This window comes from Abrus precatorius, unplaced genomic scaffold, assembly GCF_003935025.1.
Source record: "Abrus precatorius isolate BTA unplaced genomic scaffold, Abrus_2018 Scaffold5, whole genome shotgun sequence".
Classification (NCBI taxonomy): domain Eukaryota; kingdom Viridiplantae; phylum Streptophyta; class Magnoliopsida; order Fabales; family Fabaceae; genus Abrus; species Abrus precatorius.
In genome coordinates, this window is record NW_020874395.1 from 9,584,163 (window position 1) to 9,605,105 (window position 20,943).

General features: G+C 31.7%; 1 protein-coding gene across 1 annotated transcript; it reads right to left on the bottom strand.

The window, feature by feature from the left end:
* Positions 1-5,619: 5,619 nt before the first annotated feature.
* On the bottom strand, positions 5,620-8,374 carry LOC113867491 (putative septum site-determining protein minD homolog, chloroplastic). Its single transcript, XM_027502855.1, has 2 exons — positions 6,362-8,374; positions 5,620-5,810 (listed from the first exon to the last, which is right to left on the bottom strand). The coding sequence occupies exon 1, from the start codon at positions 8,247-8,249 to the stop codon at positions 7,260-7,262; it is 990 nt and encodes a 329-aa protein (XP_027358656.1). The 5' UTR covers positions 8,250-8,374; the 3' UTR covers positions 5,620-5,810; positions 6,362-7,259.
* Positions 8,375-20,943: the final 12,569 nt, after the last annotated feature.

Consider the following 20,943-nt stretch of genomic DNA (forward strand, 5'->3'; position numbering starts at 1 on the left):
GTGCACTAAAATCCAAGAGAGGAACTTATCTCATTCTTAATAGACCAACCAACATTTTTAGAGAAGAAAACCTGAGTCTTATCTTTATTAACTTTTTACCCTAAACTTTTATAAAAGAGGTCAAGGCACGTTTGAATGATCTTAACTAGATCCATGGATGCTTCCGAAAAAAGAATGAGATCATCAGCAAAAGTTAGATAAGCTAATGAAGGGCCTCTTTCAGAAACCTTAATTGTTTTTCAAAGCTTTTGACTTACAGCAATATCAATTAGATGGAACAATCATTCCATACACAATACAAAAATATACAGGGACAAAGGATCACCTTGGCGAATACTCCAAGAAGGCTTAAACTTTTTTAAGGCTTCATCATTCCAAAGTACTTGCATCATTGGAGTAGTTATACACTTCAATACTAGGTTGATAAAATTTTGAGGGAGACTTATGTTAGATAGAGTATCTTTGATGAAACTCCAATTCAATCTATCATATGCTTTTTTGAGATCAATTTTAATTGTCATCCAACCAGATTTACCTTTCTTGAACTTCATTGAATTGACTATCTCTTGAGTAATAATAATGTTATCCGTAGTCTGACGATGAGGAATAAAACTACATTGGTGTGGTCCCACTAATCCTTTCATTAGTCCCTGAAGTCGCGTAGCTAGTATCTTGGTGATAATTTTGTAAGACACATTACAAAAACTTATTAGCCTCAATTGCTTTAAGGAAATAACTTGATCGACCTTTGGTATGAGAGTGATCAATGAACTATTAATCTCAGCCACTTTCCCAGGTTTTGCTTCTATATCATGAATCATTTGGCACAAAAAGAACCTACTGTAGACCATTGTGTTTTCTAGAATATTGCCAAGAACCCTTTGGGACTTGGAGTCTTGAAACTACCCATATGCATAGTTGTATTATAGATTTCTTGATCCGAGAAACTTCGTGCAAGAATATCCGTATCCCTCTGGTCTAAGGTAGGAAAGGAGTTAGACAAACAAAAAGGTTCATACACATTTAGATTCATAAAATAAAACCTTGTAGAAGTTTGTCACCATAGCCTCCAACTCCTTAGTATCATCAATCCATACTACAGCTTCATTCTGTAACATAATGACTTTATTCTTTCTTCGTCTAATGGCAGTCACACTATGAAAATAACGCATGTTTCGATCCCGAAGCTCAAGCCACTTACAACAGAAGTGTTGAAACCATAGAAGTTATTCTCTTATGAGGATTTGTTCATATTAGGACCAAAGATCACAAGAAAGGTTCCCCAAAAAAGGATTGCTCCCATCACAAAGTTTAGATACAATACCATTCAATCTCTTAATCACACTCCTTTTTATAGAGAAAATATTACCAAAAGTTGTTTGATTCCAATGAAGAAGGTTGCATTGAATATGCTCCAACTTGTTGGCCTAGTTGTGTCTGGTATTCCACTGATCACTTATCAGCTTAGAGAATTTAGGGTGTGTAATCCATGCAACTTCAAACCAAAAAGGGTGCTGTTTTTGGGTAACAATGATAGAATTACCAAGTTTTAAAAGAATAGGACAGTGATCAGATTTCAAATAGTTTAAATGAAAAATGTTTGCATCTAGGAAATTCAATTGCTAATAAACATTTACCAGAACCCGTTTAGGCGTTCTAATAAGGAATCTCTTCACTATGTAAACAAATCACCATGAAATCTCATATCAATGAATTGGCAATCTTGAACGGCTTTTCTAAATGTAAAGTCTCCACATAAACATCCCTTTGAAAATCTTTCTTTCCCCTCAGCAAATTGCAAAACAGCGTTAAAATCACACATAGCACTCCAAGCCCTATTAATGGTAGAAGCCAAATGACATAAGTCCAACCAAAGCTCAATGCGAAGTTGAGGGTGAGGATTAACATACACAGTAGTTAGATACCAGTTCTTCATATCAATTGAAATAGAAAAATGAATATACTGTTTTGATTGAGAAAGAACATCCAACTTTCAAATTGTGAAATTTCTTAAGCACCATATCTTACCCGCGTGGCCTTGAGCGTCAACCAAAAATTAACTAACCAGATAAATACATTTTATTACCTTTTGGGCAGAAGACCCATTTATATGAGTTTTTAGTAGAAACAAGATACCTACATCATATTCTCGTATAGAGTCATTAATTAAAGGAACAAAACCCTTACAGCCAACCCTTTTACAATTCCAGATATTATCAACCATCTTCTCCCTTTCTGCAGGTTTAGTTACTAAAGCAGCTCTAGGGTCAAGGTGTTGGCGTAACAGGCTAGCAAAAGCTAGAGTTTATTCATCTAGTAAATGAACTCGAGATGACATGTCAGCATTCAAGGATGGACCACTATTGAAAGATAATGCCACTCGTTGAAGACTAGAAAACACTAAATCAGAATTGCATTGTTCACGTATAGTAGGTTTTTCTTTTATCTTGAGCTTATTAGATTAGGGTGAGTCCTACTTGTTAACCTTGTTTAAAGGTAAATTTATTAACCTACATATATAGGCTTATTATAAATACATTTTTAATAAATTTTTGGGTCAAATTAACTTCTTAGAAAAATTTTTATGAAAACAATAGTTTTATTAAAATATGATTATTTGTTTAAAATATAATTCTTAAAAATTAAAATTAGATAAACGTTATTTACATCATGTATGTAAGTTACTCCCTCCAATTCTTTTTATTAGAAACAAAATAAAGTATTCTCTTGGTCCTTATTATAAGAAACAATGATAGATTCAAAATACATTAATTGTTAAAATTTTTTTATACCGTTCTTTTATTAATATTATTAAATATACAAATTATTAAATATACCATTTAATATCATAGACATTTTTAAAATAAAATTTATATTTATGAACTTAATTACTTTTCTTGATCCTGATAATTTAGTCTTTTGTTTCTTATAAAAAAGACCGAAAGAGTATTAATGTAAAACTTACAAAACTTAAATTTAACTTATTTAAATAATAGATTCTAATTTCAAACTAAAATATATTTAATTAATTAAATAAAAAAATGATCTAAATATTTAATAACATTGATGAATTCAACTATTGATTAGAAAGTTTTTATTAATTTTATTAAGATTTTATATAAAAATAAAATTAATAAGAATTTCATTGTATTATTTTATTTTAACATAAATTATATTTTTAAAATAAAAGTAATATAATAGAAAAAGATAGAAAATATTAACAGAATTAATCTTTTAATAAAAAAAACTTATTTAAAAATTAAAATAAAATTAAAGAATGAAATTAAATTTAATTTTAAATTAAAACAAAAAATACTATTTTTAAATCTGTATATAAAGTTTATTGATTTAAAGTATACATTGATTGATGTGCCGCACACAACCCTGGAACACATTTGATACTGATATATGTCCATAACTTATGTAACATAGAGTATGTTTTGATCAGATTTTAAAAAAATTAATCAAATTATATATTTAATATCTATAATTTTCACATATGTATCAATCGGTTTATATACTTAAAAATTTATATTTAGATCCTATATAAATACATTTATTACGAATACCTTTTAGTATTTAGTTTATGTGATATAATAAGGAATAAAATATAATAAAAATACTTATTTTCTAAAATTTATATTTTTAAGTTTGTTAAATAATTTTTAAATAAATATTAATGATAAGAATTAAATGTGTATTTTAATTTATCATAATTTTTTAAAAAATATAGCACCTCACACTTAATTGAGAGAAGACTGTATTATAGCTCAATTTTGTCTTTAAAATACACTTAATTCTTGATTGATAAAGAATGTAACTTCATTTAATATTTTTATTTTTTAACTTTCAACAAAAACAAATAAAATATCAATGTTATCATTTTAAGTATGATTATTTAATATGTAATTATCTCAATTGATATAAAATATATTTTTTTATACAATATATAATTTTTTTAATTTTTTTAAAAAAATATAAAAAATTTATTATTTTTGAAATATGAAATTATATCACTAATCAAAATCAGATTAATTAATTTTATCATGTGAGTGGATCTTTTACTTTTTATATCATGATATAATTTAATAATTTTTACTATATTAACTTAAAACATTATTATTTAATCCTAATGGTGTTTTTTTATTAACTAAACTTTCTATTTATGAAAAAACATTTAGACATATCTAGACCTTTTATCCAATTTAACTATAGTTATAATTTTTTTATTGATTTACATATTCACTAAATTAATAAATTTTATATTTATCAACATATATGATTATTATCATAAATAATGATCGATGAATTCAATATATGAGTTTACAGTCTCTTAAAAATTTATAATTGATATATCTAGCATATGCTCCAATTAAATCTTTATTTATTTATTTTTACAATTTTGGAGCTTTTATGTGTATAATTTAACCTTATAAAATAAATTGCTTTCTCCTGGCAGTAACTCAAATTACCCTCTCACTTGTCTTTGCCAGCACTCTAGCCTTTTCCTTTTTCCCCCTAAAATAGTATTAAATTAAAATAATTTACCAAAAAATATTCATATAAAATAAAATAAAACAATTTAGAGTAATTTTAAACATGTGTGTGATATGTGCATTGTGATGCATAACTGAAACGTAACTCAAAAAGTTGTCACGTGTTATGTTGTGTAAACATTAAAAAAATAATACTAATAATTTACTCAACGCTGAGAAATTGATTCTCTTATTTTGGAGTCATCCAAGAAATTGATTTGCAAGTGGAGTGGGCTTGGGTGTATCAAATGGAGCCCAAGTCCAACCTGGGCCTGAATGGGCTTTCTAGTTTCAATAATAAGCCCAATGGCAACAATATCTGTGTACTTCCGCGACTTCACGCCAAAAGCAAAAAAAGAGAGGTTCAACTTAATATCACTCTTTTTTGTGTTGCTGCAGAGTGTCATACTTGAAAGCTGTTCTCATCCCAGGCTTAAAGGTGTGGAATCAAGGTACCAAATTAATCTTCCCAAATTGCAAAATTAGTTTCCACTTCAATTGCATTGATCCTAACGATTCAGTTTGGGTTGGTTCAGTTCGATTAGATTTTTCAGAATGTTTAACACAACTCATTTTAAGGAAAATATAAGTTAAATGAGGGTAGACACTACAATAATAAAATGAAAAGTCTTTAGAAGTAAAAAGATTACGTTACAATTAATTGGCATTACATCTTTGTATTAAGCATGAGTCTTCATTGTTAGAGCTATTTGCTTTCTTATTACGTTATGTGACTTTTTATATAGTGAACAATTTTTTTTCAGATTCAATCTCGATTTGAATTTTAAGTGTCCGTAATTTTTTAATTTTAAAACTTTTCTCTTTTTAAGTTAGTTTTATTTAATATTGTAATGCACCCTACAGCCACCTCATTCATAATGCACCCTAGCTCACAACTCAGCCTCTAAATCTGGACCAAAAGAAAAGAAAACCCCCAAAATAGCGTGTTGCAACCTTTTCATTTATTTTTTAAAAACATTAATTCCAGAAGACTGAGTCAAGGAATTAGTAATAATAAAATTTTATTAAAAAATTATGTATTACAATTTTTATATCTCAAACGAAATAAATATCTTTTTCTCATAAATACTTAACCCTTTATTACTATTAAATATTTAAAATCAACCATAAAAATTGAAATTAACATAAGCGTAAATGAATCCACCACCCTACTTCCCTTGTGACTTGAGCTTCAGCAATCCCTGTGGCAGGTTATACAACCTGGTGGCAAGGTAGATTTGGCAGGAACTGGCCTTGTCAAGTTGCCAGTATCAACTGAATTTCAGATGGTCAACTTTGTTAGTATAGGACAAGAGTTTAATTAAAAATTGAAAATATAAAACAAGATTATCGTTGTTAAACAAGTTCTCATAAAAAAGAGTATAACGCTCCAGCCTTCTAGGTATGTCGCCGTCACTTTGATATTAAAATAGACAAATAAATACACGGGAAGATGTATTAACTATTATAAAATACGTGATCCTGAATCATGTAACGTGCCTTTGAATTTGAAGTGTAGTGTGACGTTACATTGTGCAACATTCATGACTTACAGCAAAGTTTAATTTAACTTCAAGAGTTCTCTCAAAAAACCTAAATGCAACGAGAATTTAATTTTCTAAAAAGATAAGCTAACCCAGACGTCCGTAATTCTGTGTTCAATTCCTGAACACTTTTTGCTCATTAGTGAAAATCATTCCAAAAATGATAGTCTTACTATTTTATTGTGTAGCTTTAATCCAAGCCATCATGAAAAATTAATAAATCAAGTAGAGGATCAATCCTCCATTATGTTATAAGATCCAGGCATTGAAGAGAGGACTTACGAAGTACACCTCATGAAGCTTACTCATCCATCTAGAACAAACAATTGCAGCTGAAAAACATTCCAACAACTTTAGACACAAGTAACTTCATCCAGCCATTCATAACTACACCGTTAACCCAATGGAAGCTCATCATTCAAAGAAATAAAATATAAGAACAACCACCGAAGGCAACATCAAGTGCAAACAGCAATCTCTAAAAACAAATTCCAAAGTTCACTGTCATTCAAGGAGTACTACAGTGTAACTTCACTCATCAAAAAAGGAAAATTGTTCATAGCAGCAGGGCATCAACATCTCTACACTTTCAAATAACACAGCAAGCTTTACAAATTAGTTAGAATTCTATCATCAAACCATCAACACCATAACACTATGCCAACAAAAATGTGAAACTTAAATTGTTGATATAAACACTAATAATCCTGACACTAACACAACAAATTCACTACTCAATTCATCAAGATACCCCAACTATACACAACTTCCACCTAGACACTTGCAAGACTATAAACATCACAAAAATGCCCATAAACCCAAGACCAAAAAAGTTCTACACTCATGGAATACAGAAGTATACTGTAACACCACTCATAAACAAAGGAAAAACGTTCATTGCAGCAGAGCAAAAACAATTCAAAATCCCATCACTTCTCAAAAAATAATCACAGCAAGCTTTAAAAACTTAGTTAGAACTCTCACTAAACCATCCATCAACAACAGAACACTAAGCCAATGTGGCAATAAAAATAAACCTCAATTGCTATTATAGACACTACCACAACAAATTCACTAAATTCAACAAATACAAACCTTCGCCAACCCCAACTGTACACACTTGCAAAAACCCAAATCCCCACAAAAAAAAATATTCCCTTTTTCTAAAATTCTTCAAACCCTAACCACCAAAAAATGAAAAAAACCCACGTTTGGGTTCCTCCTCAACCACCACAGCCTGCATGCTATCTTGCTCCACGAGCCTCCACGCGGCTTGTTCAAAAGCTAACCCAGCCAAAGTTGGAGGCTTATTAAGCACAAGAGGGTACCCTCTATTGGTACTCCTAATTACTTCACAATCCTCAGGAATTACCCCAAGCAAAGGTAACCCTAACATTTCTTGCACATCCAACACCGACATCATATCTTCTCCTTTTATCATATCCGTTCGAACCCTATTCACTATCATTTTTATATCCCTAATTCCATCACATTCAAGCAATCCCGTGACCCTATCAGCGTCTCTTAGCGATGTTATGTCCGGTGTTGTGATTAGCACCGCCTCGTTCGCCGGCGTTATGGCGGTTATGAATCCGGCGTCTATTCCGGCGGGGCAATCGATGAGGATGAAGTCAGGGGAGCCTTCTTGACGCGCTTTGAGCGCGTCGACGAGCCACGTTAGGGCTTTGCCTCCGAACCCTAAGGGGAGTTTCGAACGCGGTTTTGAGATGCATAGGAGTTCGAAGTTGGACCAGCGTTTGTCGCGAACGAGGGCTTGATCTAACCGGCAATCGCCGTTGAGGACTTCAACGACGGTGTAATTGACGCGGTTCTCGAGGCCGAGGAGGAGGTCGAGGTTACGGAGGCCGACGTCGGCGTCGATGGCCACGACGGAGAAGCCGAGGCGAGCGAGGGAGAGGCCGATGTTGGCGGTGGTGGTGGTTTTGCCGACGCCACCTTTGCCGGAAGTTATGACGGTGACGCGCGGGGTGTCACCGGCGAGCTGGGGTTTGCGGTTCCATTGGAGCAGAGAGGATATTGGAGGTTTCGGTTTGGGAGTTAGGGTTAGGGTTTTGGGAAGGGGGAATGTGAGTGGGGTTTGAAGGGTTGCCGGAAAAAATGGAGGTTTGGTGGCGTTGGTGGCGCCGGGGAGAAAGTGGAGAGAGAGCATTGGGAAGTGATCGAGAGAGAGCGACAATGAGAAGAAAGCACAGTGGCTGAGTGACCACTGAGAAATGGACGAAGACGAAAGTTCAGATGCCCATGTTTTCCTTGCAAAAGGTGAGTTCTGATTTTCTTTTTTAAATTTGAGTTTTTTTTATTTTTTATTTTTAAGATATAATAATTATAAATAGTTATTTTTTAAATGCCGTTATTTATTCTTTGTTGAATTTAAATTAAATATTTAAGACAACAAGATGAGCTCAAGGTATATATTGATAGGATTTTTTTTTTAAAGAAGTAACTAGTTATGTATAATTTATTATTAAAAAGTTAAAGTGATATTTTTGTATTAATAATTATACATATAACAAATCTTAAATTATTGTGTGAAAAAATTTTCCATATAAAAATATATAATAAAAATCAAATTATAAACGTTAAGATAATAAAAGTGAATCTTTTAAATCATATAACACATGTGAATTAAATACATGAAAATTTAATATTATTTTTTAATTTTTACACATTTTAGCTCTATAACAGTAGATGTTTGTGTTTGAATATCATCATTTGCATGATAATGAATCAAAATAATTTTCAATTGTAATAGATATACAATCCTAAAACAAAAAAATATTTAGGTATATTGGTAGTCACATAATGATATACAATTTATTTTATTTGAAGGTTCATAGAAATCTATACAATTGTTCAAGATTAATTCTATAACAATCATTTTGAGCCTTAAAGACAAGATGACATCAATTTAATGTTAGCGAACAATCAAATAAATATATATGTTATTGCAAGATGAGTCTTAAGGATAAGATGACACCAATTTAATCTTAGCGAACAATCAACTAAACATATATGTTATTGTAAGAAAGAAATCACATAAAAAAAAATGGCATGAATTATTCTTAATATAGTACTCCCTCTGGTCCTTTTTTTTATAAGAAACAAAAGATTAAATCATCAAAACTAAGGAAAACAATTAAATATGTTATATTTTTTATAAATATAAATTTTATTTCAAAAATACCCATAATATTAAATGATATAGTTAGTAATTTATATATTTAATAATACTAATAAAAGAAGGGTATAAAAGATATTTAACAGTTAATGCATCTTAAATCTATCATTTGTTTGTTATAATAAAAATAAAAAAAAATGTTCTACTTTGTTTCTTATAAAAAAAACCAAAAGGAGTATTAATTCAATTAAAATTATTTTCAATACAAAATAAAAAAATAGTATTTAAATGACTTTTTTTATAGATTCTAAATAACATTTATATTCACTAATAAGTGATAAATTAATATTTTAAGAAATTTAAAAATGTTAAGAAAGTTTTCTTATAATATATGTACCTTGAATCATACTTTAAGCTATATCACTTCAAATGTGTAACAAACTTTGTTATTATAATTATATTAAAAAATAATAATATCAAAGTTAAAAGTAAAACAAATTAGAAAAGGTATCCATATATTCTAAAATTTACTAAAGAAATAAAAATAATATTTGACATACTTAATATACCTCAAGCAGTGAATTGAGTTGCTCAATAGACAAAAGTTGTAGGACAAAATTAATAATAATTTATCAACAAAATATATTTACAACTATGATTTAGCACTTGTATATAAGTCCTAGTTAAAAGTAGTGAAAATATTGTCAAATTAATGGCAAAAAAATAAACTAGAGCTCTAATAAGTCAATAGGAAAATAAAAAACAAATATAAGAGATGTTATTTATTAAGATATTAACAATAATTGTATATTTATTTTCAAGTTTCACAAAACTCTCACTAATGTTCAAAATTACTTTTATGACATTCATCTCAAGCTATAAGTCTCATATAATACCACTTTAATACTAAAGAACATATTTAACACTTTTAACTATATATGACATAATAGAATTGATTTTTTTGGTTAACAAATTAAATTACTGGATTATCCTAACTAACCAACAAACTTACAACCAAGCACTTAAGCCTTTATCATTGGAACCACTATTTGGGTTGACCAACATATTAACAATTTGCTTATAAATAGGGGACCTTGCATGAAAATTTTCATTTTTACACTTCTCAAAGGTTCTGAAGAGACCTAAATTCATATACTACCATTTTTTCTCATACTAAACCTTCTTAAACTTAGATTTCTCCTCAGATCTGAGATTTTACGTCTGTTCTAAAGGATCTTAAATAAGTTTTTATAAGTTTGAAGTTAGATTTACCGTTCGTTTCTCTTCTTTTACCGTTCGTTTCTCTTCTTCTTCTCTTTCTTATGGATAGTTGATGATATCTTAGGAGAAACTCCGTTCTAGAGCTAAATTTTCGGTAGATCTTGCCTTAAAACAAGTAATATTCAATAGATCTAATGTGAATTGTTGTTCTAAGGTAAGGAGAGCTTACTTTAACTATTAAATGATGTTTGGAACTATTTGGTATGCTATTACAAGAAATTTTGAGACGATTTTGTCATATCTCTTGGATAAAAGTATTTTCTACATTGTAATTACTGTTAATTGATTTAAAATGCTGAGATTTGGATGAAATATTATAAATTGTTTTAGCTAAGCTGTTGAGAATATGATTTTGTCTATGCTGCATCATACTAAAATATATGTCTTACTTCATTATAAAGCTGAGTTACACGTTTAGGTGGGTAGACGTATAACGATAAAGTATAGTGAGCTATGTTGTGTTGTGTTGTCTGGATCTAGATACTGGAATGGATCACTCTCGGACAAGCTCATATCTTTTTGGATTACTTAGGCTGTGAAACCAGTTAGAATCATTTTCACGTTATGCATTAGATGGGCTAGGGATGCATATGACTGTTGCTATGAGTAATATTTTGCTCTCTATATATTATTTTTCTTTTGTAAGCTCACCTTTGCACTTCTGTCTATGTTGTGTGTGTACTATTATGATCGTACGGTACTATGTGAGCAGATGTAACAAGTGTTGCATTTACTTCACTAGCTGATGGGCCAATGGAGATGTCTTAGAAAGCTAGAGTCAAGTAATTTTACATTAAAGTCCTTTTCCTTATATTTTGAGACGTCATATAGAGGGAAATATGTATTATAATTTTTGTGTATTTTGAGTATCATGAACTAAATGTAATATTATGTTGTTCTGTTAAAAATTTGTTGTAAGAAACTTTATTTATTTTGAATGAAAAGTGAATTTTATAATTATATTATCCATTATTTATCTATATTAAATAAGTAAGTCGTGTAGAAATAATGTTATTGGTTCTTTATAAAAAAAAAAGTCATGACATTTTAGTAGTATCAGAGCATAGTTTAGGTAAACCTACGAGGTAAGATTGTTAGGCGTCAGTTGCGCATATTAGACATGTGAGCCTTAGCTGTAAATCATATATCATAATTTCTAATCATCAGGTTGCGAGGGAACAAGCTTGATCACCTCGGTTCTCAAACACGACAGATGTAGAAAATTTTGGTATATGATACTTGGGTGAGCTATAGGTGAGTCATGCATTGTGAATAATAGGTTGTTATGCTAAGTTGTAAATGATTACTGAAATAAGTGTGTTTGCTATACTGTGTGAATGTTGAGATGATGTTATGTTAAACGCTAAATTGATTAAATTACTATAATATACTTAATATGAATATATAACTATAAACTGAATCTATGAATAGAACTATGTGATGGTATTGCTGAATGTGTTGAATCTTAGTAATTTAAGCTAGTTTTATTCTGTATATTAAGATGGCTAGACTAAGAAGATCTGCTGCAAACCTTCCTCCTCATGCTGACGTGACCCAAATGGCTCACGCCATGGAAGATGTGGCAGCCACAGTGAGGCAAAGTCTAGAAGTGATACAAAAGCAACAAGCTGCAAATCAAGCCGCTGCTGCAGCATTGCCTCAATTGTACCTCCTCCTGAATATCAGAGATTGTCTAAGTTTAGAAAGAACAATCCTCCTCAGTTTACTGGAGTTAATGGGCCAGATGCGGCCGAGCAGTGGATTAGAGATATTGAGAAGATCTTTCTCACTATGGGATGTGTTGAGGATAGGAAGGTCCTCTATGCTGCTTACATGCTGACGGGCGATGCCGAGATGTGGTGGCATAGAGTCCGTACTATGCTAGAGGCCTGAGGTGAAGTTATCACTTGGGCTATATTCAAGAATAACTTTTTGGTAAAGTTTTTGCCTGCCCAAGTTTGTGTTGCTAAAGAACAAGAGTTCCTAAGTTTGATGCAAATGAGCTTACCAGTTTATGAATATGCTATATAGTTTGAACGGTTGTACAAGTTTTATTCTCACCCAACCTCAAAGGAATAGAGATACAGAGGTTTGTTGATGAGTTGAGATATGATATAAAGAGAATTCTAATTCTGTTAAGGATTACGAAATTTGCTGATTTGGTGAACCAGACCACCATTATTAAGAAGCTAAATGTTGAAAACACTAGTGGAGTTGGAAAGGCTCCATCCAATAGAGCCGCTAGCAATTATGGAAGTTTGTTGATGGGTTGAGATCTGATATAAAGAGGATTTTGATTCTGTTCAGGATTACAAAATTTGCTAATTTGGTGGACCAAGCCATCATTATTAAGAGCCTAAATGCTAAAGACACTGGTGGAGTTGGAAAGGTTTTATCCAATGAAGTCGCCAGCAGTTATGGTAATGGAGGCAAGGGTGCTAAGAAAGGCTCTTATAGTTGACCATTTTGACAGTAGTAGTTTCGACTATCTCAGTCGAAAGGATAAACAACATCAGCTCTAATGCTGCTGGGAACTGCTACTTTTGCACTTTAGCCTAGGGGGACAGTTACCTTAACCCCTAGAGCCTCAGCACTATCAGGTGCTTCAGGTGTAGTGGACCCCATTACCTAAACCAATGTCCACAAGCTTATGTTAAAGTTTGTTTTTCATGCTAGTAGCCTGAGCACCTTGCTAGGGACTGTCCTACACCTAGTGGGGTAGCCTTATCTTCTGCTAGCGACTTGCATTCTGTGAGGCTTAGAGTAGCCAGAGCCTTGGCGACAACCAGATCGAGAGATGAGGGACGTATATTCACTACTTTTGCTTTAGAGATAGCCTAGGAGACGGATCTTGTTCAGGGAACAGCTGTAGTAGTAGATACTTCTCTTTCTGTGTTATTTGATTCTAAAACCACACTCTTTTATTATAGATATTTGTGTGAGAAACTTAGGATTGTTGGTGAGCGATCTAAGATGTGAATTAGTAGTATCGACACCTACTCTGAGTTTGATCAAGACTTTGACAATTTGTGTTAGGTGTCCCATAGTAGTTAAGGGACGAAGGTACAAGGTAAATCTTATTTGTATCCCGATGTCAGGACTAGATGTAATCCTAGGGATAGATTGACTAACTACCAATCATGTACTGTTTGATTATGGGCAGATGTGTCTAATTTTTCCTAAAAAGTAGGGTTGTGTTGAGTTGGCTTCTACTAGTCAAGTAGAAGCATTCTTGAGTGAAGGAGTCTCTTGTTATGTTCTTTTGGCCATATAATATATTAGAGAGATGAGATGGGATAAGTCATAAACAATAAATGAATGATTTTTTAAAGTTTGATAGTTATTTTCTTCTTTTTTTTCTTTATTTCTCTTTTTTCCACTTTCTTTCTTTATTGTTCTTTCTTTTTGTGAGCCAATAAAATAAATTAAGAAAATTTAAAGTTAAATCTTATGATAAGCCATAGATTAATAAAGGAATAATTGAAACGATGAGAAAATTATATTATGTATCACTATTTAGAGCATTTGATTTTTAATAACATAATGAAATGAGCTTATAACTATTTTACTTGTTTAGAGAATTGTAACTTATGACTTGTTCAATAAGCTTTATTTAATTGTTTAGTAAATAAAAAAAATTAAAGAGTTTGTAACTTTTGAAAACTAGATTTTCAAAATCTATCCAAAGAAGTGCTTAGTTCTCAAAAATTAACTACTAGTATTTCTATCACATTTTATCTTTTATTTTAGAAGATAATTTATCATTTATACATTTAAAACTCTACGTACATACCTTAGTTTAATTGTTATTTTTATTTTTTTATCTTCACGATAATTCTATTCATTTTCCTTTTCTCTAATTTTTTTCATATCCTCTATTTATTTTTTTATCTAGATATATTTTATATTAACAAATATATATAACTTAATATATTATGTTCAAAACATGATGATGGGAGATAAGGTTGTGGTTCCAAGAAGAAAGAAGATTGACTTAATTGCTGAAAAGAAGTTTCGTGTAAACTTGGAACGAAGGATCGTTTAAAGCTAAGGTGTTATGTGGAGGATGATGTTTTGCAAGCGTTATGGAAACATAGAGAGATGTTATTTTTGTCAAGCTTTTAGGAAAAATCTTAGTTTTCTTACAATGTGAGACAAGCTATATATGGTTTGAAAGTTGTCTAGGGATTTTGATATTATGGATATGGGGCATGGTTTCTTTATGGTGAAGTTTGAGCTTCGCAGGATCGTGAGAAAGTATTTAGTGGGGGTCTTTAGATGATTTTTTACCACTATCTGGCTATCTGCCCGCGGGTTTCAGATTTTGTGGCCTTTAAAGTTTCCATTGATAGAACTATGGTGTGGATTCATTTTCCATGTCTGGGATGTAATATTATTATGAAAACCTTTGGAAGCATCGCGTGGGAAGTTTGTTAAGGTTTGCATTGAGATAGATTTAAATAAACTAGTGGTGGGTTGTGTTTGGTTTCAAGATCATTGGTTTAGAGTTGAGTATGAGGGATTTCACCTTATTTGTAAAAAATGTGGGTTGTATGGCCATATGGCAGGATGTTGCACCATGTTGGAGTTACCAACTGCACCTATTTTGGAACCACCAACAATGGAGGTTGAAGGTGGGGATTCTAGTAACCCTACTCTAGAAAAATCTTAGTATGATCAACCAGCAAAAATCCAGAAAGATCTTTATGAAGATTGGATTACGTTTACCAAATTCAAGAAATCAAGTTGAAATTTTCGTTCAATTCCGTGAACTCAGGATTACGTAAGATTCATTCAATGGAAAGAAATAAGTTTCAAAATATAAAAGATTACATAGAGGCCCACCAACCACATTAGGATGAAATTTATAATGCTACATGTCAAGTCTTCACCACGTACGACACCTACATTAAAAGGTGAAAAAAGACAAAAGCGTGCGAGACATGAGGGGAAAGGCTTGGACAAGGTTCCTGCTAGTATGAATAACTCATGCTTAAATTATAATATGGCCGCACAACACAGGTTGGCTACGCGTCCTACCATTATTCATGACCTATCTTTAAATAATGAGCCAATCGTGATGCAAAACTTGCATAAGACTATTCACTTTATGAATGTCATGCACAAATTTGAGAACACTATTCTTTCTACACCTCATGTGATATTTGGCTTCGAGGTTTCTAAAACCTTTCTTGTCCAAATAGGATGAGGCTTATTGACCCAAAGGAGGAGTCACCAGACCTAGAAGCCATGGAGAAGAGTGCAGATTATAGTTTGAGGGATATAAGGGATGTTGAGCCTACATAGGGGATTGATGCTTTGGAGATAGACATGGCAGCTAAAACACAACCTCCTATGGAGTTTTGTTAATGGATTAGGATTCAATGTTCTAGTTTTAAATGTCTCATTATGATGATGATTGGTTTTAAAAAAATTTCTCTTCTAGCATGGAATGTGTGAGGATTTTCTAATAAGCATAGTCACTCTCATATGAGTGAACTGTTGAGAAGGTTTAAACCAGACTTGGTGTGTGTTTTTGAGATGTATATTTTGTTCAAATTTTCTTTGTTATTTTGGAAACAAAAGGGGTATCAAATTGTTCTCATGGAGGAGGCATTGGGGCAGGATGGCAGCATTTGGTGTTTGGCTCGTGAGTCTTATACTTTCAATTTTCTTATGTTAGATAGTATAGCATAATGTGTTTCATTGCAAGTTTCTCAAGGGAATGCTAAATGGGTTTGCTCTGCAATTTATGCGATTCCAATTATAACTAACAGACAACTAATTTAGAATCATCTGAAGAGTTTTTGGGATGAGGTTTAGTCTTTTTCTGAGGCAACAATGGAGCATTTGATGTGTCATTATACTGACCATAATCCATCTCTCATTCATTGTTGGAAGTTTGGAGGATCTTGTTCGAATCGTTCTTTCCATTTTCAAGTTGCATGGTGTACCTATGATTCTTATGCATCACTGTTTCATCAAAATTGGTCAAATAATGTAGGTTCCCGAAGCCTTTGGTTACAAAATGTGGTAAAGGTGTTGACTATTTTCAACAAAGAAGTTTTTGGTAATATTTTTGGAAAGAAAAAGGAGTTGGAGGCTCGATTACGAGGTATATAATGTGCTCTTAAATCTTAGGATTAAGTTTCCCTTGTTTCCCTCCAAAAGGCTCTTCTCAAGCAGTATGAGGAGGTTTTGTTTCGAGAAGAGAGCTTTTGGTTTTAGAAGACCTGTGAAAAATGGATCCGTTTTGGTAGCAGAAATACCTCATTTTTCAGTACTCAGACAGTATAAGACGTAAGTAAAATAAAGTGCATGAGCTACACTTACTATCAGGGGAATGGTGCACTAATGCGAACGTTCTCAAATATGAATCAATCAAGTTTTACATGGATCTTTTTGATTTCTATGATTGCGTGACTATTGACTCAAACACTGATCATGTTTGTTGTTTATCTCAACTTGTAAGATATTCTTTGGTAGCTCTGATTTCGAAGGAGGAGGTATATTAAGCCCTTATGAGCATGAAGTTCTATAAGGCTCATAGACCTAATGGATTTTTGCCTATCTTTTTCAAAATGTACTGGAGTGATATTGGAGATGTTGTCTAGCATTGTGTGGCAAATGCGTTTGCAAGAGTTTTTTTAGAGACAGGTATAACAAACACACTATTAGTCTTAATTTCTAAGGGGAATGTTTCTACCTCTTTTAAGGAATTTTGACTGATTAGCCTTTGTAATATTATCTATAAATTGGTGTCCAAGATTTTGGTTAATAGGTTGCAGCCTTATCTTGATGAGATTGTTAGCCCTCTTCAAAGTAGCTTTATACTTGGTAGAAGTACCAAAGATAATGTTATTATTTTGCAAGAAGTAAGGCACCATATGCATAAGTCGAAGAAGAAAAATGGGGACATTATTTTCAAATTGGACCTTAAAAAAGCTTATGCCGGGTGGATTAGACATTCCTAAGACAGACGCTTCAGCTGTTTGCATTTTTCAGATATTATAGTGAATCTAATCATGAATGGTATCTCGTCTTCTAGGATATCTTTACCAAAATGGAGATAAGATTGCACCTTTTTATCCAGTGTGGGATTTACGACAAGGTGACCTTCTTTCCCCTTATCTTTTTGTATTATGCATGGAATGCCTAGGGTGTTTGGTTTCTAAAAAGGTGCATGCAGGTCGTTGGAAACCTTTCTAGTTAACTAGTTTGGCCCACGAATATCACATTTGTTCTATGCAGATGATGTGTTACTATATGCAAAAGCAAGAGTGGTTCAAGCTGATTTGGTGGCTACTATAGTGGAGACGTTTTGTGAGATGTTTGGTATGAAGGCGAATGTTGAGAAGTTCCATACTTTTGCTTTGATAGAGGTATCTCAGGTTACTAGAGAATCCATTCTAGGTCGTACAGGTATTTGATTTACAAGGCAGCTAGGGAAGTACCTAGGCTTTCGAATGTTTCAAGGATGAGTTACAAGGGCAAATTATAAGGATATTATTGAGAAGATAGGTAGGCATCTGGCTGGTTGGAAGGATCGTTTGCTGAATAAACCAAGGAGAGTAACTCTTGCCAAGTCTATGTTATATGTTGTTCCAACATATTGGATGTAAATTCATTAGTTTCCACAACACATTTTTGACTATATTGACAAAGCTTGTTGCCATTTTATTTGGAAGGGTCTAGAGAATTGTGATGCTTCTTGGGTTGCTTAGGATACGCTCACGAGTCACAAAAAGAAAGGTGGATTGGGTTTGAGACTAGCTAGTGCTCATAATATTGCCTTCTTTAGAAAGTTAATGTGGGATCTAGTGGCGCCAATGAAACATCTTTGGGTGGAGCTTCTTTGCAATAAGTATATGTAGTCTTGATCCATCTTTGAGGCTAAACAAATGCATGGTTCACCTACTTGGAGAGTTGTTGCTAAAGCTGCTACTTACTGGAAGAAGGGTTCAGGATTAAGTTGGGAAATGGTAGCTCCAATATGTGGTTTGATGCTTTGGCTCTAAAGATCCCTCTTAAGCAAGTAGTCCTTTGGATAGATATCCATGATATGGAGATCCAAGTGAAGGAGCTATGGACTCCTCAAGGTTGACAGTTTGATAGGTTGTATGAAAAGCTTTCGTTATTCGTAATCCAAGCAATACAACAGATTAAGCCCATGTTGTGGCTAATATACCATATTTGTGGATCTAGAGTTTCAACTCGACTAGAGAGCACACCACTCATTTGAGGTTTAGTTGACTTGTGCAAGGAGAACCCATGTCTGCAGAGCGAAGAAGTTGGAATTGGATTTGGAAGCTCCAGCGACCCACTTATACCCAATTCTTTCTCTAGCAAGTATGCCACTTGGCTATACTAGTTAACAAGCTTCCCATGGATCAACATATGTTGCAAATGGAAATGTGAGTCTTGTGTCAGGTTAAGGAAGAAACAATTCAGCACTGCCTATTTAATGGTGTTTACACTAAAGCGATTTGTAATACTTTCCTTTTTTGTCAGGAAGAGTGTCCAGCTACGGAGGTGAGTTCATAAATTTCTACGTATACTCAACAAGTTGCTTCAACTTTTTGTTCTCCTATTAGCAACATTTGGGTTCGGTAGAGTGTTATATGGTTACCTGCTTTAGAAGGTTATATAGGGCTTAATGTTGATGGGAGTTTGGTTGCAGAGAATAAGGTAGGGTTTGGTGGTTTAGCTAGAGATCATCTTGGTCGATTTCTATTTGGTTTTTATGGGTATGTTGGGCAAGTTACCATTCTTTAAGCAGAAATTTTGGTTGTTCTAAGTATAGGGTTTAGAGGTTTGCTAGAACTAGGAGTATAGGCAAGTGATTTGTTATTTTGACTCTCTCACAATTGTTAATATGGTTAGATATGGAGTGCAAAATTATCATGTGCATGCTAATGATGTTCTTCATATAAGGAATCTTATAAGACATAGTTGGAATTGTTCGATTCATCAAATTCTGTGAAAAAAAATAGTTGTGCTGATGCCTTTGTAAAGATAGGGTTAGCGTTGACTCAAGACTTCACATTTGTTACCCACTCGCCTCCTTGTTTAAGGGTTTTGTTGCAGATGTCATACATACTATATTTATTAAGCTATAGTTAGCTTGAGTTTTGCATTACTTTTTTGACTTTTTTTTTTCTATGTAACAAAAAAAATATTATGTTAAAAAAAATATGAAGAAAAAAATATTTTTTTATATTTAATTAATTGATATTACATAAATAAAATAAGTGATATATAATTTTAATATTATATATCTTTTTAATTTATTTAACACAAATAATTAATTATAAATTAATTTGTCAATTTAATTTTATAAGTTATTTAACAATTATAAACTTAATAATTAATATAATACTTTATATATCAATAAATATAGTTATATAAATAAGAATCAAAGTTGTTATGATAAATATGAAAATATATATGAATAATTTTTTAAAACATAAATACAAGGATGAATATTAATGTTATTCCATCCATTGTCATTCATACTCTACGTAGGATAATACTTTAACATTTTTTTCTTTTAAGAACTTCACATGGAATACTTAAACAAAATTACACGATGCAAAATGTTAAAAAAACAAATGTGACACATGTAACTATTTTTAAGTTAAAGACTCGACTAATCATGAGCTTTAAAAACTTGTGCAAAATTTGTTTGTTAATACAGAATCACGAAGGGCATTATATGATACTAACCAAATTAATTTCTACAATCATAAGATTCATTGAAAAAATTTTCTTTCAAATGATTGGAAAATATCAATGTTGAAAATTATTGTATCATGATAAATATTATTATTTTGAAAACAAAATTTCAATTAAGAGACCTTTGCAATAAGTCAATACTTAACTTTACTTTTTAAGGTTACCTAAATATGTGTACAATTATCAAAATTTAGCTATTAAAAATCAATTAACGTTAATTTGAATATAAGATATTAAACAATTGACTTATTTCTTATTATAATTTTTCATATGATCAAAATATGTTAAAAAGATAAAATTAACTTTTTTCATTATTACTATTATTAACTTAAACGTAAATAAAAATATATAATATTTGACATTTATAAGTATACAAGTTATTTCATTAACTTTAAATATAATTTTGTACTACACGTTTAGTGGAATATAAAAAACATGTGAACATATTACCGGTGTTTATAGGATGAATGGGAACGAGATCTTTTCCCTAATCTAGCCTAAAATTTATATGAAACTCTACCTAATCGAAACTAAACAATATACGAGATATGGTTAAGTTAAATCAATTTTTTTTCCTCATAACATAGTATTTTTAATATTATGTATAACTAAATTATAAAATTAGAATATATTCATCATATGTCTTAAAATAAATAATATCAAGATAAACACGTTGTATGCACAATATTTTATTAAATTAAAATCAGTA

Bases quoted from the DNA above. Each gene is read 5' to 3' on its own strand.
- LOC113867491 (XM_027502855.1), bottom strand. From the start codon at position 8,249: ATGCTCTCTCTCCACTTTCTCCCCGGCGCCACCAACGCCACCAAACCT.